The sequence below is a fragment of the Scardinius erythrophthalmus genome, assembly GCF_964197995.2.
Source record: "Scardinius erythrophthalmus genome assembly, chromosome: 9".
Lineage (NCBI taxonomy): Eukaryota > Metazoa > Chordata > Actinopteri > Cypriniformes > Leuciscidae > Scardinius > Scardinius erythrophthalmus.
In genome coordinates, this window is record NC_138229.1 from 9,352,576 (window position 1) to 9,377,980 (window position 25,405).

Genomic DNA, 25,405 nt, shown 5'->3' on the forward strand with positions numbered 1-25,405 from the left:
TTCACGCAGAGTTTAATTTATTTGGTCTGGTGCCTGTCACTGAAACCTTCAAACACATTAGAAGGAAACACAGACCTGAATCTGAATGTTTTACAGTGATAATACAAGTTAAAGATGAATTTAAGAAAACAAGGCCAGTGACATTTCATTAAACTTCATTGTTGTTCAGTGGACTTGATGTAGGCTATACATTTCACTTCCATATTGATGTAAACAAATCAACATTTCCCTATTGATTTAATTCAATATGACATAATAATGGTGTTCTTTTTTGGGAATCTTTTATAAAAACTATTTATTTATTTATAAGTCTCTCTGGATGAAAAGCATCAGAATATGTACGTATTTTAACCATCTTATTAAATAGCAAGAACTTTTCCAGTTCTTTATAAGGTTATTAGCTTTTGCAGTTGTGAAAATATAAAAATATCATAATTAATCCTAAGAAATTAGGGAAGTCGAAACATTAAACCTCACTGCCAAAAATTTGAATGCAGTTTTTTTACATCAATAAATATTATTACAATTTAAAGGTACTATTTTCTATTTTAATATTTTTTAAATGTAATTTTATTCCTGTGATGGCAAAGCTAAATATTCAGCAGTCATTATTTCAGTCTTCAATGTCACATGATCCTCCAGAAATCATATGCTGATTTGGTGCTCATTAAACTTATTATCAATGTTAAAGGGGGGGTGAATTACTGTTTCATGCATACTGAGTTTTTTACACTGTTAAAGAGTTGGATTCCCATGCTAAACATGGTCAAAGTTTCAAAAGTTAAGTTGTACGTTTGAAGGAGTATTTTTGTTCCAAAAATTGTCCTTCCGGTTTGTCACAAGTTTCGAAAAGTTTTTTTCGAGTATGGCTCTGTCTGACGTAAGAGAGGGCGGAATTTCCTTATATGGGTCCTAAGGGCACTTCTCCGGTAAGATCGAGGGCGCGCCCGCACTCGTAAAACAGAGCAAGAGAGTGAAAGCAGTTCGCCATCAAAGCGCCCTGCCCGGCTTTTGGGAAGTCAATGTCACCAAAGAAGTGTGTTTTTGGTTGCCAGGGCAAGACAACCCTGCACAGATTCCCAAAGAACCCAGCGTTAAGGAACCCGTGGATGGAGTTTGTTTTCCTGAGCATAAACGGAGTTGTTGTTCCCTGCATTTCGACGATGATTGTTTTATAAACAAAGCCCAGATCGATGGATTTGCAGATCGTCTAATGCTTAAGGATTGAGCAGTCACAATGATAAAGGTTCGCGGTCGTTGGAACCGGACGGTGAGTAAAACTGTTGAACAAATGTCTCTGTGTGTTGTTAGCTATCGGCGCGTTAGCACAGCTTTAGCTTCGCTCACACGGCCCGCCCCCAGCCGCTCGTTTTTTTCCGGAAAGACTCGGTACAGCCAATCTTTCAATTAAAAATATAATAAAACAAAAGACTTTTTGGAGATATGAAGGATGCAATATTACTCTATAGGTACTCAAGATTAACAGGAGATTGAGTGAAAATGAGCATTTCACCCCCCCTTTAAAAACAGCACTGTTACTATGTATTTTGTGGAAACATGATACAATTTTTCTTTTAATGAATTTCTGTCATGACAACTCTCAGAGAGATTGGCATAGTAATGGATCTGGCAGTGTTAATGTATTTGGTCTTGGCGGAATAGATCTCCTGCGCTGCTGCAGCTGATGCTGATGTTGGTCATTGCTGCTTTTGTTGTTGCAGAGCAAGTACAGAGACTTGCTACAGCCAATACATTCACAGACATGCTGCTGTGAGGAAGTAAGACAAGCTGCTGCTGCTGCACATATATAACATACATGAAATAACCCTCATATAGTGGATCTACACAGGTGGAGCTGGGGAAGGTGGAGGGTTTCTGAAAGTGTGCTGCAGACTGCTAACAGCAAACCCCTGCAAGGATTTGAACGTTGAGCTGCAGCTCATTGGCCACTGATGCCACAGCAACCTATCAGCTGCGCTATGTAGATAATGATGCCATCGCTACCAAATTGAGTTAAGGACCTATCAGCCTGCGCCATCTAGAGTTTCATGACGGAACTTTGTATTTATTTAAAAAGCAAATCTTGTGTTACATTTTAAATGTCTTTTCTGTCACTTCTGATCAATCTAATGCGTCCTGTCACTTCTGATCAATTTAATGCGTCCTTTCTAAATCAAAGTATTAATTTCATATATATATATATATATATATATATATATATATATATATATATATATATACACACTCACCTCAAGGATTATTAGGAACACCTGTTTAATTTCTCATTAATGCAATTATCTAATCAACCAATCACATGGCAGTTGCTTTTAATGCATTTAGGGCTGTGGTCCTGGTCAAGACAATCTCCTGAACTCCAAACTGAATGTCAGAATGGGAAAGAAAGGTGATTTAAGCAATTTTGAGCGTGGCATGGTTGTTGGTGCCAGACGGGCCGGTCTGAGTATTTCACAATCTGCTCAGTTACTGGGATTTTCACGCACAACCATTTCTAGGGTTTACAAAGAATGGTGTGAAAAGGGAAAAAAATCCAGTATGCGGCAGTCCTGTGGGCGAAAATGCCTTGTTGATGCTAGAGGTCAGAGGAGAATGGGCCGACTGATTCAAGCTGATAGAAGAGCAACTTTGACTGAAATAATCACTCGTTACAACCGAGGTATGCAGCAAAGCATTTGTGAAGCCACAACACGCACAACCTTGAGGCGGATGGGCTACAACAGCAGAAGACCCCACCGGGTACCACTCATCTCCACTACAAATATGAAAAAGAGGCTACAATTTACTTCCAGCAGGATAATGCACCATGTCACAGAGCTCGAATCATTTCAAATTGGTTTCCTGAACATGACAATGAGTTCACTGTACTAAAATGGCCCCCACAGTCACCAGATCTCAACCCAATAGAGCATCTTTGGGATGTGGTGGAACGGGAGCTTCGTGCCCTGGATGTGCATCGCACAAATCTCCATCAACTGCAAGATGCTATCCTGTCAATATGGGCCAACATTTCTAAAGAATGCTTTCAGCACCTTGTTGAATCAATGCCACGTAGAATTAAGGCAGTTCTAAAGGCGAAAGGGGGTCAAACACAGTATTAGTATGGTGTTCCTAATAATCCTTTAGGTGAGTGTATATATGTATATGTATATGTATATGTATATATATATATATATATATATATATATATATATATATATATATATATATATATATATATATGTATATAAGACATATATATGTATATATATATAAGACACATATATATATATACACATATATATATATATACACACACACACACATATATATATATATAAGGTGAGTGTATATATGTATATGTATATGTATATATATACTGTATATATATATATATATATATATATATGTATATAAGACATATATATATATATAATATTTGATAGGGAAATTGAAACCATCAAAAATAAACAAATAAATGCTTCAATACTTTAGTTCAGCATGTAGCTAAAGAGATAAAAATGAGGTTGATTCTTGGGAAAATCTGTCCCAGGATTTCCTGAGGGCTCTGTTATTCTTGGCCTGACTCACACTGCTGGCAGTCTAAAGCACCCATGATTCATTGCTGTCAGGGTAAGACTCTGCAGTCACTGCCCCACATCCCTGTCAGAATCACCTACTATCACCCTAAAACTCACCCCGCTGCGGGATGAGCATCTCTCCAGCAAGCACTGGTGTCCTGGGCTTCAAATATATGGGATCGGTTGACATTCGAAGAAACACCCGACTGTGTTTCAGGGTGAGGGAACCCGTCGGGGATGATCAGCTGTTCCCATGGCGATCAAGCGCCCATGGGTTGTAGGATAAATGAGGAAATAGTGTGGGCGTTTGCAAGTGTTACGTTCCCTTGGTGACACCTGTGCAGCTATAGGAAGCATTTGGCGTCTTTCTTGTGTTTCGTTCATGATGTAACAGCCCTCATCCTGCCAGATAACTTTATGCGTACAGCTACTGTGAGCAACGGTGTGCACCAGGGTCTTCGGCAGCTCATCAACTGAGACAAACAAGGGAATACAGGATCTTTCCGCCTAATCCTGGGTCTCCTCACACATTACTGCATTAGATCTGACTGACTAGATTTTTTATATTCATTTACATTAGTAAATGAAAAAACGTAATATATGCTGTGTTATATTTTACACTTTTATTCACTAAAACATTGAAGTGTACCAAGAGTGATATTTACCATACCTATATATTTTATTTGTACAAAAATTTGTACAAAAATTGTTGTGCTTCCATCATAGTCTTTAAGCAAACAGACTCACATGAATGAACATACATTTATACATGCACATATGCACACGCAAGCCTACACAAGAAATTACTGCTGCTTTAGTGGTTTCCACTGAAAGCTGTCCTCATGTATTCAGTAAAGTGCATGTCTGAAGCACTGAAATCTTATCGGCCTGCAGTGCTCTTGCAGCGTTTGACCAAGTGGCTAATGTTTGCGATGTCCGACCTGAAGCAATGACCTCTGACGTCTCAGGAAAATAACAGCTACAAGCAATGAAGGGTGAGTTGCAGCACTTTAGCAAAGTATTTCAGCACCAAAACCTGCATTTCAATCACTAACCATCATTGAATAAGCAGGCGTGAAATTAAGCTCTTAGTAGTTTAAAGCCTTATTCACAAAATAAGCTGCAAGTTTCATTCAGCACAGCTTTTGTGAGCATGTTTGCTCTGTTTGCTGATTTGTATACTCAGTTAATCAGGTATTAAAATAATACAGAAAGTGCATGCAAATAACACCAAAAGCCACTCAAGTCCATTTTATTCACTTTCATTAGAAGTTGTTGATTTCTGCTGACAGCAACTTCAATGCAACAAATTTAAGCAGAGTTCAACATTTTGATTAAGTTCATCAATGTTAACTTGGTCTGTTAGCGAATAATAGTAAAAGTCAACTATTAATATTTAACAATACATCTGGATGTTGTTAAATAAGTACAATTTTACAACAAGGAACAACTTTATTTGTATCTTATTTTTTTATGTAATTTTTTCTGTACATTACCATTCAAAAGTTTGGGGTCAATACGATTTAAAAAAAAAAGAGAGAAAATAATACTTTTAGCACCAAGGATGCATTAAATTTAGCAACAGTGACAGTTAAGTTAACATTACATTTTTTTTTAACTTTCATCAAAGATGAATTTAACAATGATAATAATCAGAAATATTTCTTGAGCAACACATCAGAATATTAGAATGATTTCTGAAGGATCATGTGACACTGAAGACTGGAGTAATGATCCTGAAAATCCAGCTTTGCCATCACAGAAATACATTATACATTTTATGTTAAAATGGAAAATGCTTATTTTAAATTGTAATAATATTTCACAATATTACTGTTTTTACTGTGCCATTTATTAAATAGTTGCAGCTTTGGTGAGCACAAGAAACTTTTTTCAAAATCTTAGTAACCTCAAACTTTTGAACGGCAGTGTATATTTAGATGCAGGATGGAGGAAAGACTCGTACCGTGGAAGATTCTTATCTAAGATAAGAGAGACACCATTTGGAAAAGGATTGTGAAGATAAGCCCAGGGCTTTTTTTTTTAATGGTGGAATAGCAGCTGCTTGTTCCTCAGTGCTCTTTCTGAAAGCCTTTAGTATGACAACAATAAAATCCAGCTCACTTATCCTAGTTCAGTCCACACCAAACCAATTCAGTTTTCAATGCACTGTGGTTTTCATGCGAGAAAAATATGTTTGCTCTTGGAGACAAAACATAACATTTTCAATACACCATTAAAATTTTTGCATTTTATAAATGAGAGCAGAACATCAGACCAGAACTGACACTGCTGTAATTTTCTTGCGTATCTTGCATTAGTGTGTAGTGATAAATATAGAACGGCCAGATTGGAATAAACTGCATGATCTCTTGCACGGTTTCCTGGAGCCCCCGCAGCATTAGAAACGCCTGCTATATAAGCCACTGCGTGTTTTTATCTCAAAACTGATTTATACAGTCATTATGTTTCCATTCACAAGTCTTGTGAATGAAAACATCTAATCGTAAACTAAAAGAAAAAAGAGAATAAATTAAGCGTCATCTCATCACTCTCCCGCTGTGTGTGGAGTGTGTGAGGCAATTAGTGAGCTTGTGTTTTAATTCATGATAAATTAAATATGAATGGATGGAGGATAACATTTTCAAGATCATGTGACTTCAAACACACAATGTTGCCTGCACTTGTGCATCACAGATCTATGATACTTATTGTCAGTGTGACCTTTTGGTGTTTATGGTTTATGGCTGCGGGTTTATAAATCAAAAAATGCTCACCAAGTCCAAGGCATGACACCCGCAGTCCTGACTTCCCAAGATTCCTGTGGAGAAAGTGAGAAATCTGTTACCAAGGACATAACATTCAAGTGTCTTCACTTCAGACATGCCTGTTTTATTTTATTTTGGGTGTGTCTCCTTAAAATAAATGTGGTAAATTAATGTGAAATCTTCTTAGAAACACCAACAACTTCTGGATAAGGCTTGAGAAAGCTCATTGCATTCCTTCAGTTTAGAGTTTACTGATTTGGATGGTGATTGGTGAATAGTATAAATTCACTGAACATCTGCTTTACTTTCTGAGCAGAATACTAAAAATTACATAATCATAAATATTAAATATTAATAGAATTTGTGCAAATATTATTACTATTGCAATGCAGGGATGGGCAAAATTCTGAAATTAAAAATCCAGCACCATTCATGAGTGGGAATTTGAATTGGCCACACCCACAATAAGTTAAAAAAGTTATTGTGAATTGGAATAACAGTAAAAAATAAATTAACCGAGTTATAATTCAAAATAGCTATTTAATTGAAATATTATAATTTATATTTTTAAACCTTTAAAACTTTCAGAAGAGCTTTGGAGTGCAGACACATCCTTCAATAGCATTGAACTGTGACAGTTACATAAATAAATACACGTTGAAATGTTCTGCATAGATATTTTCATAGTACACTGAACACTTTTATTTCAAAAGGAAAATAAAACGTTTAAAAAGCCACCAAGGTCCTAATTGTTTAAACATTTTTCTGCTATTTTGTTAAAAAAAAAAAAAAAAAAAAAACATTCATGACCTCCCACACTGGGTCTGCAGTGCATGTGAATAATGGACCTCCTTTTTAGACCCAGAGGAAACCATTTAAATTTTCTCTCAGTGTAGATGACAACTGAATGTTTGATTCACAGAGACCGCTGTGACTCTTACAACACTTCGGTGATTTAAGATAGCTATTACCAGAGAACAAAAACTCTTTAATACCTTTAAAAAAGTACACGTGAATGCACACGCACAAAATGGCTGGCTGGTATTTATGCCTCAAAGTCTTGGATCTACACTTTTTATGGCTTGAGCCTCCCATTTAGATCATCTTATTAGCTATAATATAAAATACATTAGCTACAGCTGTATTCATCAGGGTGTGAATGTGACTTTAACAGCGGCCTTGGTTTCAATCTACAGTAATACCTCAGCAATCCATTTCCACTCCCCTATCATTAAAATTTCCTCTACTCTGAAATGTGGCGTCCTCTTAATGCCCGACTGAGTCACAGATGAAATAACATTGATTTTATGTGGTTCACTGTTACTGTCCTCAGATTGCTTAAACATTTGTTTTTATCCTGTGATTATGATAAATACATGTAGACTAAGTACAGTTTATTTTACTGTTTGAAGGAAAAGATTCTATCCATCCATCAATCCATCCCATTATCCATATATCTATCTATCCATCTCATTATCCATCCATCCATTGTTTTATCCATCCATCCAATCAAACGCTGAAGTAATAAACTTTGATGTAATTTGTTTGTGCTACAGAAATAAATGACACTTCAAATAATGTGGATTGCTGAGGAGAGGTGTGATATTGCTTTTCTATGTGATTGAACTTACAATTTTCAACCGGTAGATGAAAAATCCCATAAACTTGCATTGAAGTAGAGACCTGAATCATTGTTATTGACCACAAGACACCCAGAGAATCCAAGCAACCACATAGCAAAGCACTAAAAACCACTCAGAACGCCTTAGCAAACATCCTGACAACCACCCACAACACCTTATCGTGGTGGTAGGTTTTGAATGAGCAACACCACTCACATTTTCTTTTTTAGTTAAAAATACCAGAGCAACAGCTCCTGATGTCTGGATCTAACCCTGCCATCCTCAAAACCGGATTTTGCATCGCAATAAGACCATCAAGATGGATTTTTAGGAGGAACAACCAGCTATGGCACTTGAATATTTCTGTGTATTTGTGAAGCTGTGCATTGCCTCACAGAAAGCAAGTTAGCATGCATTTGGAGGGAAACCAAGAACATTGATTTTGGCTTCCGGACACCCAGCCCGTTTTTCAGTTTACAATGAGAATACCAATTCAGCACGGACAGTTCACATTTCCCTTCCAAACGAACCGGTCTCCAAATTTTTGCATATCAACATCCTTAAGTAATCTGATTAAGAATGAAACCAAATTATAAGATAATGATCTAGTTTATCTCTCTGTCTTATTCCTGCAGGTCAAGTCAGCTTTTCAGATTACCGGTATTGCCTTTTCAAATAAGACAAATCTGTTGTCATTATAAAAGGTGGCTTCATCCTTCACACTGATGCAGCTGGTGCATGTCGCCCAAACATCATCTCCCACTCTATGTTTTTTCCGAGCCATTATTAGTTTGTGTGACATTACAACCACAGCACATTCTCAGCTGCAGACATATATAATTTAAAACTCCCTTTTCTCCTGTGTGATGGGGGAGTGCGTTTTTTTTCCGGGTAGCAGACACACATGCTGTTGGGTGTCAACAGATCCTTCCTCATCACAGCGAGCGGAGTCAGAGAGCTGAAGAACTGAGAGACTGTATGACAGAAGAGCTCAGAAATGCCTCAGCAAGCCAATGGAAACGGTATGTGTCGTCTCACTGACAATGTTCAGAGGAAGGTGTGTGAAGAACAGATGTGTCATGACAGGAAAGCAGGTCTCATTTGTTTGTATATGTACATGACTGCGTGTAGGAACACAACAGGTTTTTTCTTTTTTTGACTGGATGCTCAAAACACACAACACAAAAAGACAGAATCACTTGTGTTGCAATCACCATGTGTTACAATCGGTTGCAGAGATGGAGGAAGCAGGTTCTACGTGCAGCAGTTTTATTAACAAACGAACTCAAACTTGACAAAATAATCTCAGCACAAGAACAGAACAACCTAAACATGCAATGTTAAGAGCTGACAAAGAACCAGACAGAACACAGGGTTCAACATAGACAGAACTGAAGAGCAAATTAACAAGACACACCTGAACTGAACTAACAATCAATCAAACACCATAGACAGAAACAGGCAGGGGGCGGAGAAAGACAGAACAGACAGAAATCAAAACAGACAATATGGTACCATAAAAATGACATGTTTTCCTGGGCATTCTACCATTGTAACTATAGTTGGTACCACAGTTTAGACACTATCATAGTACCATGGTGTACCATATGCCATGGTAATACCATATTTGATGTCATAAACTTAAAAATTACCATGGCAGTGGATGTTTTTCAGACATTTACCATAGTAGTAGCACAGTATTTTTGGAAGTACCATATAAATTCCATGGAGCATGAATTTCAGTACCATGGTATGTTCCAAACTACCATAGTACCACCACAGCAAAAAGAAATTGTACTGAAATTTATGTACCATGGTGTTTTAAATGGAAATCCAAAGTATTAAGAATACCATTGTACAACCATAGTAAACATCCAAAATACACTATACATTCAAGTTTTTAAATTGGTTTATAAAAAAAAAATCTAAAAAACTAATTCATCATTTTGAAAGTAAAAATAATTCGGTAAAAACTTTTACTATATTTAAAAATATATTTGAAAACGACTTTATTGCTATGATGGTAAAGCTGAATTTTCAGCACCCAAATAGTCTTTGTCACATGATCCTTCAGAAATCCTTCTAATATGTTGATTTTCTGTTCAAGAAACATTTCTTATAAATTTTGAAAAAAGTTGCATTGCTTTACAGGATTTACAGGATTCTTTGATGAACAGAAAATCCAAAAGAACAGCATTTATTTGAAATAGATTTTTTTGTAACATTATACATTTTTTACTGTCACTGTCAGCATGGTACCATGTCCTAAAAAATCATGCACCGTATAAAAATACAGTACCATAGTATATACTAAAGTACTATGACACCGTCACAATACTTTTTTGTAAGGGTGTAAGACTGGAAAAACTGGAAGAACTGGAAGAGATGGCAACTCTCTGAGAAAACAAAGGAAATTAACATTTGAACTCTATCTTTTGTTAAGTCTCACCTCAGAATACATCTCTTTCCCTCTTCCCCCACTCCTTCTCTCTCATGCTGAGATTACCAAAATTCACCCAAAAATCTATATGGTTTAATGTGAATAATTAGCATACAGTATTAAACATGTTTGGTATCATTTGAAATGTCTCAGTGCGACTGGTACACGTTCCCAAAGAAGTAAACCAAAAGGTAATAAAGTTTTTAAGAGTTTAGAGATAACTTGCACACAGAGCAGGCAAATGGCCTCCTGCTCTCAAAAGGTGTAAACTCTGAATGCGAATTCCCATTGTTAGTAAATGTTTCCATGTGAAAGAAGTTTCTGTCTGCAGAAATGCAACAAGAAGCTCAGGGCGATTTGTAACTCAAATTAGTCTGTGATGTGGAGTGTATGCAAAACACTCTGCATCATGTATTTTGTAATGTCAGTTTTGCATCTCTCTTTATTCCAGAGCATTTGATGTTTTGCATTTATTATTTGAACTGATTATGAAATTTGCACGGTACATTTACCGTGACATAATAAATAGTTACATTTGATTTTATTCTGACTCTGAAATTGTTTTCCCAAGTAGCTAGATTAAACGGATTCGTATGTTACCGCAAGTTTTGCGTCAGATTAGTGATGACTAATATTTGGCACTAAGTACTTGGTTTTGCAAAGACAAGAAGTGAATTTCCGTTTAGGGCAGCAAAAGTGCTGTTTGACCAGCCTAAATCTAGGTGTGTCTTACCTCTGTTTTAATTTAATGTTACTTTAAATAAGTGTTTGTGAAACCACAGCCTGGCCAATCCAAAGCTATTATAAGAGAAGTAAAGTTGGTCAACTTATATTTGTAATAGTGGCTATTCCTCTACTGAAGTAAATGTTATGTTAAATTCGAGTGTATGCAATTCCATGGGGGCTATACCAAAGTCTTTGCTTGTGTAAGCATGAATGCGACCAATCGAGGTAGCCTATATAGCAATTTGGTGGCCGAAACTGACGAGCTTGTGATCGTGAGACCCCGCGTTAAACAGAAGACGTGAAGACCACTGAACAACATAGCTTACTAATCTGAAAGGGTAAAATATAAGTAAAGAGTTAAATAGAACAATCAAATGTACTGCTAAATATAGTATTATATAATTGACCAATAACCAATTGGTAATCTAACATAAATTTGAGGTTGTGATAAAATGGAGTCAGATATAAAATGAAGTCAGATCAAAGCTTAAATGGAATTAAATTGCTCTGCCACGCGGACAGACAGTAACAGTAACCTACACACGTTCTACCGGAAGCCGACATAAACTAACAACATGCAGCATTTGGATGACCAGACAGATAAAAGAAAAGCATTCAAATATTTTTCAGTATGACCGTTAAAAGTGTTTCAGTAAGACTGTTGTAAGAGTATGAGCTTGTGAGAGTGTGCGTGAGTGTGAGGCCTAATTACTGTCTCTTGTTATACTGTATAGTCGTCGTAAAACAGAATTGATAACGAGTTCAGAGCAGTCAGGGGACTGCTGCAGAGTGTGATAACTACTATTCTCTCTCTGTCTGTGTGTTTGTGTGTGTGTGTGTGTGTGTGTGTGTGTGTGTGTGTGTGTGTGTGTGTGTGTGTTCTGAACGATATTACCACTGTGAGTGCATGTGATTCTTTTAATAAAAACAAAGCAGTTATAAAATAAAACTATTAAGCCTCATCAACAATGAATAACACAATATGATGATTAAAAGATAGGTAACTGTGTGGAAGAAGGGATTTATAGGCATCAGGTTTGATCCCTCAGCAGTGTCTGAGCAGCCCAGAGCTCACAATCTGACAATTAAAAACATAGTTCACCAGAAATTTAAATGCTATCATCATCTACTCGCCCTAATGTTGCTCAACCATGTTTTACTTGCCTACAAGGAATAAACTAACTGGGTATAAACTAACTAACTAACTAACTAACTAACTAACTAACTAACTAACTAACTAACTAACTAACTAACTAACTAACTAACTAACTAACTAACTAACTAACTAACTAACTAACTAACAGTAGATAGGGAGGGAGGGCAGACAGTCAGATTAAAATAAATAGTGATAATGTTGATTAATAATAGAAAATGTTGCTCAAACCATATATTTGACTTGCCTACCACAAACTAACTTACCAATATAGATAGACAGATATATAGATTTTAGATTTTGCCTTTAAAGTCTACCTGGCTAATAATGTATGATAACAAATATCTCTCCCAACAAACCCAGAAAATTAAAAAATGAAATATTCCTGTGCCCTTTAGGCTGTTTGTTAGGTTTCCTTATCCTGCATGTGCATCTGAAGATTCTGGAACAAAGTGGCTGCTGTGTTACACTCACACACAAAAACACACATTATAGCACAACGGACCATTATGGTGTGAAGAAAAAAGGCTTACAAGACAAATAATACTAACACATACACTGATTGATTTCTAACAGGCCAATGGCCAAGAAAACAGAAGCCCACACAAATACAATGACAAGGAAGAATGCGCGTACACACACACACACACACACACACACACACACACACTCACAGCACGACTGCCCATCTGGACTGTGCAGCACCGCCAGTGAACCATCAACACTGCAACTGTTTGCTTTACTGCTATGAATTCAGAAATACCAGGCAAAATTATACTTCTGTGATTTGAACAAATAAAAGAGAGAGCGATAAAAATATGACACACAATGCTATAATGCATAATCCCTTGGACACACTAAGATATGGCCTTTTACAAATCTGTAGACACAGGCCCGGCGCCACGAGGGGGCAAAAGATCTGATTTGTGCCCACTCAGTTTCATTTTTGCCTTCATGGTTACAAATGAAATGTTTAACCTTTTGAGCGGTACAGTCCCATATATGGGATTTTTATTTCTGTGCCCCTGAGAGTACAGTCCCACATATGGGAATTTGAATGTTCAGTGGCGTCACATACTGTAACTGCAAGATTCAAACTGTGCTTTTGCGCGTTGGTTGGCGCTGACGGACGAGCTCAGCGCTGTCATATATCACAACTATGCAGTGTTTTCAACCTCATAATGTTTATTTTAGGTTTCAGACATTTAGATACACATAAGCACGAGTAAAATAATACATTTGGAGTTTGTAAAATAAAATACACAGTAGACATCAAAGGTTTTTAAACTATATCTTAAGCCTTGTCATTTATAAATTCAGAGAGAGAGGGGGGAGAGACAGAGAGAGAGAGAGAGAGAGAGAGAGAGAGAGAGAGAGAGAGAGAGAGAGAGAGAGAGAGAGAGAGAGAGAGAGAGAGAGAGAGAGAGAGAGAACGCAGAAAAAAAGCCTTACTGCTCAGAATTGTTAGGAGGCATGGCCCAAATGTTATTATTAATGTATATTAATGGCCTGTACATTTTCTCTTGCCACCACATTTGTAGAAAAATGACTTTCTAGAAAAATGTAATGTTACAAAAAGACCCGAGGTTCTACGCTGTCAGAGCAATTGCTATTTCTAAAGATTAAATCACAGTGAGTGACAGATGATTAAACCACAGAGACGGATATTTATTCTCCAGGACATCCGACATATACGGATAAACAGAGGGTCATTACTCATGGTTAACTTTGCCTTGTGAAAACAACCTAAAAATTGTCCGCAAGAGGCAGGTTGTGCCCTGCAAGCTGTGTTTGCCTATGACAGTTTTGTTTTGTTATGTGACTTGATTATGACCTTAATAAGTCAAATAATGTAATTCATTTAATATCTCCTCAGCTTTTTCTAAATACAATTGCAGGGTATTTATATTATTGGTATACTGTCCCAGTGACAGCTTTTGTACCTTTTTTTTTGAGAGTGTACATAAATATGTAAATGTATTTGTAGCATACTTAGCATAAAATAAATGTATTTCAAATACATTTTAGTATATTTATTTTTCACAATACTATACTGTATATTATTTATATATAGGTCCCACTTTATATTAAGTGGCATTAAGTACTATGTACTTACATCAAAAAAATAAGTACAATGTACTTATTGTGTTCATGTTGTATTGATACACTTGTTAATGTTGTATTGTACACTTTTGCTGCTATTGAGGTGTGATACGGGTAAGGTTAGGGACAGGTGAGGTGGATTGGGTAGGTTTAAAGTGTAAGGGAAGGGTCAACTGTGTAATTACAAATGTAATTACATAAATTAATTACAGCTGTAATTACATGCAGGAATTTTTTAAATGTAAGTACAATGTAAAAAGTTAAACATGTAGTTACACAATAAGTACATTGTATCAAATTATTAATTTCAATGTAAGTACATACTTAAAGCCACTTAATATAAAGTGGGACCATATATATATATATATATATATATATATATATATATATATATATATATATATATATATATATATATATATATATATATATATATATTATACACAGACACAAACACACATTTATATATATATATATATATATATATATATATATATATATATATATATATATATATATATATATGTGTGTGTGTGTGTGTGTGTGTGTGTGTGTGTGTGTGTGTGTATACAGTATGAAGGAGGGGATATTTGTTTTTAATGACCCAACAAGTTCATTAAGGAAGAACAAAACACTAAACTTTGTAACGGTCCTTATCGGGCAAAATTATTTAGCAAAAAAAGCTCAGAGGATAAGCATACATTGACTACAACATAATCAGTTATTAATATTTAGTTTGTTCTGTACTTTAATTACCTGGCCAAAAATTATGCCTGCACAGTTTTGCATGTTTTATTGCGTTGACAATTGACTCCAAGCTCAACTATGCAGTATGCTTACAAAATAAAGTTAATAAATCGTGGAGATTTGATCAAATGTGAAGATGTCAATATTGCAATATATTTAACCTTCTTCCACCCTCTTTTTCTTACCCCATAATTTTTTTTTTTTTTTTTTTTGCAGCTGCCATTCCTTTAAGACTATATGTAAATAGCCTCTTTGCATGTAAAATGAACAGCTCTTTACTGTGCTTACACATGGAGCACAGGATGGGTTTGCTGTCAAGTAAAATATAGCTTGTGCTGCTCCATCCTTCAATAACAATGCCTGTGTTACCTTGTGACAGGTTCACAAAACAATCTATTCTGAAATGTGCCACACAAACTCTTTAAGTTCAGACTAAAATGCCCCTGATCTTGTTAAAAATAAACTTCAGCCACACTTTCCTGACACTGGGATCCTTTGGAAAACATATACAGGTAGTATTATAGTAGCTGTACCTGTTCTTAAAGTTACAGGATGTTTTCATTGTACATCAAACTCTTATTTCAAAAGATCAAGACAAATTAATTTCCTCATGAAATTGCCCTTTCATTCATGCAATGAATTCATTGAAAGTGTAGAAAAGTAATAAATGTCAAACATGAGTGCGTGAAGCTGGACATCAGCCGAGGGTGTTCAGGTTTACCCTGCTGCCCAATTATGACCCCTGCCCAATAGCTAATGTGTCCAATTAGAGTAAAGCTCAGGCAAACTGCCAGTTCTCTGTCGTTATGGAAACTAGCAGATATGCCATAACTGTTGCATGCTTGAGGTATACTTGTGTCTCAGATGCATTTAATTATTTCCAGCACAAAAACCATTAGTTCACACCTCCCCCTCATAATCACACACACTGAATGTTTTCAGCTCTCCAGCCTTTACTCTAATTCACAATTTCACACACAAGACAAGAATCCGCTGTTTGTTGGCAGTGAATAATAAATAAAAAAAGTTGTAAAAACATTTAGCCAATCACAATTTACTTTCAACTTCATCAATCACTCCACCAAATCTCATTATTAACCAGACAGAATTTACTAGAATGAGTTTGTTCATTCACAGAATAAACTGGTATTTTTATAGAAACCTTTTCCATGTCTTTTTGAGACTAAAAAAACATAAAAATAAAGATCAGTGTTATCAAAACTATAACTCGCTGTCAGCGTAAAAAGATAAAAAAAAAAAAAAAAGGTTTCAGAACTGATATCTCACAACAATATCATCAGAGTTTTCTGTGGTTGCCGGAAGTTTTCCGTACCTGTACTTCATGCCGGTGAGTTTTCCAGTGGACTCCTTCAGGGAAATGTGGTGCCTGTGTGTGAAGGAGCCCAGGCTGCGAGCAATCAGAGCCACCGTTCGGAACCGTGCCCTTGCTGCGCTGGCCGTGTTCGGACTCGACGTGTTCTGCTTGTTCGGCTCGCTGGTGCGCGGGGCCTTCAACCCGTGATCCGTACACGCGAAGGACACCTGCATGACTGTTAGCTGCAAAGGATCTTGAGCAGGGAAAACTGACACAGCTTGTCCTGGAAGTCCAAGAGAATCAGAATGCAGTTCTGGTTTGGATCTCAAAAGCTGAAGAGTTACTAGTTCATAAATTCAAAGTGCTCCAGCCTCTCTCTTTCTTAAACTAGCACTCTCTTTCCCAACAGGAGCTGATCCCGTCTGTGCCGCCGCTTGATGCTCTTCTTAACCTGTGCGGTGCTGCTTTGCCCTTCACTCTTCTCTCGATTTGCCTCTTTCCTCTCCACTGTTCTTAGCTGACCCTCAACGGTGTTTCTCCTCAGGCTGATGACGGGCAGAGGGGGGTTTTCTTCAGCCCACACTCTTCGCCGAGACTAAAAGAGCAGTCCGAGTGCACCGCAGGAGATGCACAGCTATGCAACAGACTCCGGGACTCTGGGAAAACACTCGGCGGGCAGCAAACCGGAAGATCGATGTATTCCTGAAAGTCTGAACAGGACCCCTTTCCGAAAGCCGTCCAGATGAGTGAGCTGCAAGGTGAAAAACACGCTGCGTCCCACATCTAAATGTCCTCTCACCAAAAAACAGGCGAATGCAGTTCAACTGGCACACACACACACACAAAAAAACAGTCAGTTTGATGAAGATATATGTAAACAAAAGCAGACAGGCGGAGGAGAGGACAGAGAGAGAGAGGGATGCGGCATGATCACTGGGGCTGTAAGTGAAAGAGAAGCTATCAGAGATGGAGAGAGAGAGAGAGTGAGTGTGAAAGAGGAGGCATGAAAGCCTAGCATGTGAGAATGATGCTTAATCAGAGACGATATAAGAAGAGAGGAAAGAGAGAGTGGGAGAGGAAGAGAGAGAGAGAGAGAGACTGCAATGAGACTGAAATAACTGCAGTCTCTCACCAGCGGCTAGTGCTGAGAGTGAAGACAATCCATCTGGATGGGACTACGCGTGAATGTGATGCGTTCGGATACGTTTATAATGCAGATGTCATGCTCATTTCGCAGTGTGTCACATGTAGTCCGCTGCAAAAGCTTGAAAAAAGGGTGTGATGGAACAGCTAATCATTGATTTGACATCTTTTAGCATGTATTAAACCCCTGAAAGATGTCACTGAGTAATGTTACTGACATCTGGTTGTCAAATGAAACAACGTTAATGTGAAAGCTGAGCTTGACCATCCTAAAAAGCAGTAAACGAGGCTCTTATCAGGTCACACAATGTCCCACAATGCATTTGCCACGTGTGTGCCACTGCTTTCCCCGAAACTTCCTTGTGCTGCAGTGGGATTATGACAATGATTGCACAAAACGTGCCATTCAGTGAAGGAGCTCAAAACTAGACGTCAAGTTAAAGCCCAAACCCGGCCCGTAAATATGACCATGTTATCCGACCTGACTGGTGCACTCAGATATTAAAGACCGAACCTGAAAATGTTTTTATTTCTTCTCTAAGCGAGTAGACCCAAATGCAAAGACTCTCACTCAAAATAAGTCTGGATTTTTAGGAATTACAAACTACCTGACAGAAACCATCCAATCATATATGGAAAAAAAAAAAAGAGTATGAACGGCAGTGAAGCGACGTAGCTGATGCTGGAAGATCACATGATAATGACAACATGGCGAATGTAGAACATCCAGATTACATTCATTCTACACACATACTATATAGAACATACTTTTTTAGAGGTTGTGAAGTAAATACTTATTCAAAATGAGTATACCTCAAGAGAGTATGTGATTTCTGACACAGCCACAGGGCTTATAAACCTAAGGAAACCTAATCAGGATTAAATAGAGTAGGTGTGTGGGACTAATTAATTTATGAGGAAACTAACTATAATCAGGCAAACAGGAACAGATTGAAACTGGAACTATAACAGGACATAATAGAACATAACCGTTACACTCCGAAAATTCCAGATTAATTTGGTCATAAGAGGAAACAATCTATAAAATTTATAAAACTGCAATTCAAATAATACAAAACATACACTTTGTGCCTTTTGCTTATGAATTACAGTACATTTTTAACCGTGGGATAAAGGTGAACCCCTTAAAAACAATGAAATCACTTGATGAGCAGAGCAATCTTTCCATTGCAAAATATTTGTCAGAAATGTGATATAAAAAATAAAATATAACTTATTAGATGACAAGCTTAAATAAGGTATGACATACAAAATGTTCAAAAAGTTCTAAAATTACTAAAACTAAAATTTAGATTCAAAAATGTAAAGCTAAATGGAAAATAGTAAAAAAAACATAACAAAACAAAATGACTAAATCAAACTGAAACAAATTAACAATATAAAAACAAATGCTTACTCAAAATATTAATAAATACAACAATGGTATATAATTTTAAATTTGTCCTTATGAGTGAGTCGTTAAATCATTCACTCAAACGATTAATTCAAGAAGATAGATTCATTTAGCAATGAAACAAGTGTCTGTCTTTGTGAGCGAGTCGTTAAATCATTCACGCAAACAACTTGTTCAGAAACGCCAGTAATGCATGTTGCTACGAGATGCGGAACGGTTTATTTAGCTGTGGCTTCATTGGCGGAGCAAAAATGACTCAGTGTTTACTTCTTGTTTATTGTGGTGTAAAATCGTATTAAGATTATATTATGTATATAATGTTATTATTGGCCCAATTTCCCAAAAGAGAGTTTTGCATTTAAAATGTTCTACTTTAGGAGTACACATAGATGACCTCAAAGCAAACAGACATGAACTAAAGCCCCATAAAGGTTTTTGAGCGATAAACTCTGCAGTGCAGTGGCCCTCCAGGACTGTAGCTGAATAGCCCTTCTCTGCCTGACAGTCTTAACTGAGTGTAAGTGTGTCATTAAAGTGAGCTTAATCTGAGACTGTCACACTTTGGCGTCCCCTGATGGAAAAACTATTCTGGCACCCTGAGACAAAGATCTCTCTAAACGTCCCCCTGATAATAAGACTCAGTCAGAGATCACCCACTTTATTACGCTCTCGTCCAAATAAAGATTTCTAACAGGAAATTAGTTTAGTCAAACATGCTTTAGCAAGAGCCCTCTGAGGACACAGCTCATTTTTAACGTCTTAGTTTATCCAGATACATTATCATAAGTTAAGAAGTTTTTCCCCTCTAAGAACAGCTGCGAAAGTCACTGATTTAGAAACTCAATTAAATGTGTTCATCGGCGCTGGAGCTGGGGGGACCATTTAGCCCTTCTGAACTGAATTTAGTTGGCTGATTTTAAAATGTGTAAATCTATTAGCTGTTTTTAAGTTATTTTCTTGTATAGACTATAATTTGCTATTTAATTCTGTTATTATTTACTCACCCTCATGTCGTTCCAAACCCGTAAGATTTACATTCATCATCTTTTTATGTGTGTTGTGTTGATGCACAGACGTTGTTTTTTGAGCAAAGCACTCACGTCACTTCATATAACTGAGGTTAAACCACTGGAGTAACATGGATTTATTGGTAACACTTTATAATATGGTTCATAAGTTAACATTAGTTAATGTTTTAACTAACAATGAGCAATACATTTGTTACAGTATTTATTAATCTTTGTTAATGTTAATTAATAAAAAATACAGATGTTCATTTGATTTGAGTAATGTATTAGTAAATGTTGAAATTAAAATTAACTAAAATTAATAAATGCTGAAGTATTATTCATTCTTAGTTCATGTTAACTAGGGGAGTTAACTAATGTTAACCAATTAACCTTATTGTAAAGTGTTACCGATTACTTTAAAGGGTTAGTTCACCCAAAAATGAAAATTCTGTCAGTAATTACTCACCCTATACCGTAAGACTTTCGTTCATCTTCGGAACACAAATTAAGATATTTTTGATTAAATCTGAGAGCTGTCTCACTCCTCCATAGGCTTCTCCGGCTGGTAGTTGCGTAGGCTGTCAATAGAGGAACAGAAATCTCTCAGATTTCATCAAAAAGATCTTCATTTGTGTTTTGAAGCCAGTAAACTTACTACTGTCAATGTTAATTTTTTAACAAATTTTGTACTTTTTATTTCTAATCATATTTTGAAGTTAATTTATTGCCATTATAATATCAGAGACGAGAAATACACGGCTTCAGACCCGATCCGCAAATCAATCTTGGAGATTTGAATTAGAATGTATACATTTTAAAATGTCATCTACAACAGTAAATGATTGAAAAAAATTGAATATCACCAGTCTTTTTAATATCGCTATTGTACACTGGAATGAGGTACCGTGGAAAATGTATAAAAAAATATCAATAATAATTATGAACGTCAGAGTTGAATATAAATATAAAGATTTGCATATTAATTTGGCTAGTTCAGGAAGGTTACCTTGTTAATATCATGTATTGACGCAGAAAAACAAAAGAAAAAAATAATCTTATCTTAGACTGGTGGACGTACAGTATATCATCCTGGTCAACAAGATCCTCATAACCACTGGCCTCAGCATGGCACGTGCACAGAATGAATCTGTCGGTCACTGCCTATGAACATAAGCTGTACAGAACCCCTATAATTGATAATATATGTTTTATGACTACATCAAATATGACAAGATTATGTTAGAACAGGTTTACATTTTGTCAGCATAACCTTTTCCTTCAGCGCAACTATGTACCTAACCCTCATCTCTCTCTCTCTCTAACCCCTCAGAATAATCCCAGCTGTCATATGGGATTAGTTGTATTGCAAGTCATTAGCATAAAGAACCAGTGTGAGTCAAAGGAGATCAAGCTGGCTGCTAATCAGAGCTAATAGCTTTATTTTACCCAGCGGTAGCCCTCCTTTCACGGCTAGAATAACACCTCTGACTCATACTGGTGTTTCACCTCATAAACAAAACCTTTGATCTTTGACACATGCTTTCATGCACTGATTATACAGTATGGGTACTTGTCTTTTCATTCCAGAACCTTCTAAAGACATGCTCTAAAAATGTAAAGCGTCTAATAAACATGTCAAGAATGTAACTGAAAAGCAGCAAACATGCTTTTAGAAAACCTGCTTTACATTTTTGAATCGCGGTTAAACACTTTGGCCTGATTTTTTCCTGCTTTGTGAACTGCTTAATTCAGTCAAACACTGAGTCCACGGCTCATTTAATTTGCTAATTTTCTTGTGTAAGCCGTTACAAGTTATGCAATTTATTTTGTCTAATGAATAAGGGTGCAAGTAAATTAATATTACAATACACAGCTGATAACATGACTGCAAAATAAACCATGCTGAACGCGCCCTTCATAAAATCAGGGATGTACCGGAGTAATTGAATTAGAGTTCTATACCAAAGTATTCTTTTGGGAAATTTGTACTTAAATAGTGTTGAAACTGAATATTTTACTTTTCTCACTCTCTCTCTCTTTTTTTTTTTTAAAGGGACAGTTCACCCAAAAAAGAAAATTCATACATAATTTACTCACTGTCATGTTATTCCAATTATGACTTCCTTTCTTCTGTGGAACACAAAAGAAGATATTTTGAAAAATATAAAACAAAACAAAAAGTCAATGAGGTCGAAAGTTGTTTGGATCCCAAAGCTCTTAAAAACATCTTCTTTGTGTTCAACAGAAGTAAGAAAGTCATAGGGTCATTGGGACATGAAGGTGAGTAAATGATGACAGAATCTGTCCTCTTATTAAATTTTTTTTACCTTGCTGAGCTAACAAACCAAAATAAATAAATTTACCGTCCTTTAGTTTGAAATCCAAGTCAAAAGGTATTGGAAATTTATAAACGACTGCTGAGTTTAATAAATTCAGAGCAGGTTTTAAGGACATACAGCAACAGTCAAAACTTTGGGGTTGGTAAGATTTAGTATTTTTTAAAATAATTAATTAATACTTTTATTTAGCAAGGATGCATTAAATGTTCTATTTATCAAATAATCCTGAAAAAAAGTATCACTGTTTCCACAAAAATATCAATCAGCACAACTGTTTTTAACACTGATAATAATAATAAGAAAGGTTTCACCAAATCAGCATATTAGAATGATTTCTGATGTATCATGTGACACTGAAGACTGGAGTAATGATGCTGGAAATTCAGCTTTGCATAACAGGAATAAATTACATTTAAAAATAGAACAAAATAGAAAACAGTTATTTTAAATTGTAATAATATTTCACAATATTAATGTTTTTACCATATTTTTTATCAAATAAATGCAGCCTTGGTGAGCACAAGAGACTTATTTCAACAACATCACAGTTTATTATATTTGAAGAGTTTAAGTTAAGGATATAAGCATTCCTAGTAGAAGTACATACACTTCTGCCTGGGTCAAAGAGCCCCTAGAGGTTATTTGAATAACAAAAAAGCATTAAAGAGTGACATTTTGCAAAGAACATGCTAAGAATATATGTTGCTGATATGATAAAATCAAGTTTGCACGTGTTCATGTGTGTGCAGTAACTTTTGGCACATTCCCATGAGCCAGTTATGACACAGTAATGATGGCTTAATGTTTCTATGTCGTATAAAGAACTTTCAAGCACCGTGTAAAAACGAGTGATATGTACCTGTAGATCATTTTGGTGTTGGTGCTCACTGAGTCCTTTAAAGAGTACCCATGGATCTGCATAAAACGGCCCAGCTGCTGAAGCTCAAGGGCAGAGCTGGATCTACCTGTCCAGTGAGGACAACCTGCGGTGTGGTGTGAGCTCAATCCTGCCCGCTGTCTTTGGAGGAAGTGGCCTGTGGTTCTCTCAGAGCGCTGAGCGCTTCTCTGCCTGGGGAAGGGAATGTCACTGCAAGCTGCCTTGTACAGGTACATTTTGCTGAAAATGCTCTGCTATCATAAAGAAAGATGTGAGAACTTGTGATGTGAGGGCAGTTTTTATATTAGCACTCAGAGCTATCAGTCTGGATAAACAACTGCGGCCAACTGAGGCCAATCCAAATAGAGGACATCACGCATGGAATTGTAATCCTTTAGTACCATCCAGTTATGGGTTTTCTGACCTCGAGGCATTCCAGTGAACAATGGGAGATAGATTTGTAAGTCATCTAAAATCCATGTTCTGTGTGACTGTAGTCAGAAAAAAATCCCCAAATCTCTGAGCAACCACCCACATATACGCTCATACAAAAAGAAACACTGAGACACACAGGTGACAGCAACAGCTGGATCTACAACTCAATTACTTCCTTAATTCCAGAAATTAAATAACATTGCATTATTCTTGGTAATTTGTTAATTAGATAACAAAATCAGCTCTTGCATGGGGTCTGGCTCTGTCTGGCATCAGTGCCGACTGCCAGCTCCTTTGGTGGGATAAGCTGGGAAAAGCTTGGCCATATTTATGACATCAGGTCAGATCAGTGGAATGGTATGCATAGAATTTCAGCCAGAACACATATGAGATTGTGTAGCACGGCTCTTGTAACCTCTGTTTCTATTTACTGAAAACACAATTTTCCATTGAATGATCCTGTGTCCTATTTTACTGAGTTTTTGTTCTATCAGCTCCTCCTCATCCTTCTATGATGCTCAAAAATGCTGACTTGTTACACTGACTATAATTGAACAAGTTTTGTTCTCAGTTCAGACTTGCTTACATAAATTTGTTCCTCAGTTCAGACTTGCCTACATAGATTTATTCTCAATTCAGACTCACATACATTAATTTGTTCTCAATTCAGATTCGCCAACATAGATTTGTTCTCAGTTCAGACTCGTCAACATAGATTGATTCTCAATTTACACTCGCCTACATAAATTTGTTCTCAGTTCAGACTCGCCAACATTTAGATTGTTTTCAATTCAGACTCGCCTACATAGATTTGTTCTCAATTCAGACTCGCCTACATAGATTTGTTCTCAATTCAGACTCGCCCACATACATTTGTTCTCAATTCAGACTCGCCTACGTAGATTTGTTCCCAATACTGACTCGACAAAAATAGATTTGTTCTAAATTCAGACTTGCTGACATAGATTTGTTCTCAGTTCAGTTGATTTGTTCTCAGTGTAAACTCACATAAACAGCTTTGTTCTGAATTCAAAATTACATAAACAGATTTGCCTTAAAGTTCAGACCCAGTTTAACAGATCTGAACTCAAAATCAGACTAAAAAAAAAATGTAAACAACCTCAAAATCAGAAACACAAGAGCTTCAACAGATCGAAATGTAGACATTTTCCAATATGGCTGCACTCAAAGTAATACGTTTGTATATTCAGAGCACAAAGCACAAATTTGTTGTCAAATTCAGACTCAAACTGATTTAGTTCAAATTCAGACAGATCCGTTCTCAATTAAGACTCACAATGATATAACAGCACTTCAATTCAGGAATGCTGAGAATGGCAGAAGAATAAGAGAGTGAAGGGTTCAGTGAGGGGCAGTGAAGAAAAGACTGAGGGACTATGGAAAGACGAGAGTCTCTGAACATTCTTTTTGTGAAAAATATGGGGGGAAAAAAGAGATCTATGACTATGACCATAAAAAACGAATGCTGCAGAGAGAGAAAGATATGGAAGCGGAGAGAGAAACTACATGAATGGAATACTAATAGCTTGACAGATTCGCCCTATAACTGCTGCAGGCAACAAATTCAGCTGTGGCAATGAATGACTTAGTAAACCTCCACATACTTCCAGTCACATACACACACAGTCAGTTTTCCTGACTGAAGCACGTTAATAGACATGGCTCTCAAAGAGAAATTATGAGAGAAAATTCATTTCATAAAAATTAAACTTTAATA

The 25,405-nt window shown here is 36.5% G+C and overlaps 1 protein-coding gene across 1 annotated transcript in view; it reads right to left on the reverse strand.

Moving 5' to 3' along the window:
• kcnab1b (potassium voltage-gated channel subfamily A regulatory beta subunit 1b) overlaps positions 1-16,685 on the reverse strand; it is a 43,176-nt gene extending 26,491 nt beyond the window's left edge. Inside the window, exons 1-2 of the mRNA XM_081375145.1 lie at positions 16,468-16,685; positions 6,353-6,396 (exon numbers count right to left, since the gene is read on the reverse strand). Of these exons, the coding sequence (XP_081231271.1) occupies positions 6,353-6,396; positions 16,468-16,682 (259 nt within the window). The 5' untranslated portion in view covers positions 16,683-16,685. The remainder of the gene's footprint in view (positions 1-6,352; positions 6,397-16,467) is intronic.
• Between the last annotated feature and the right edge of the window lie 8,720 nt (positions 16,686-25,405).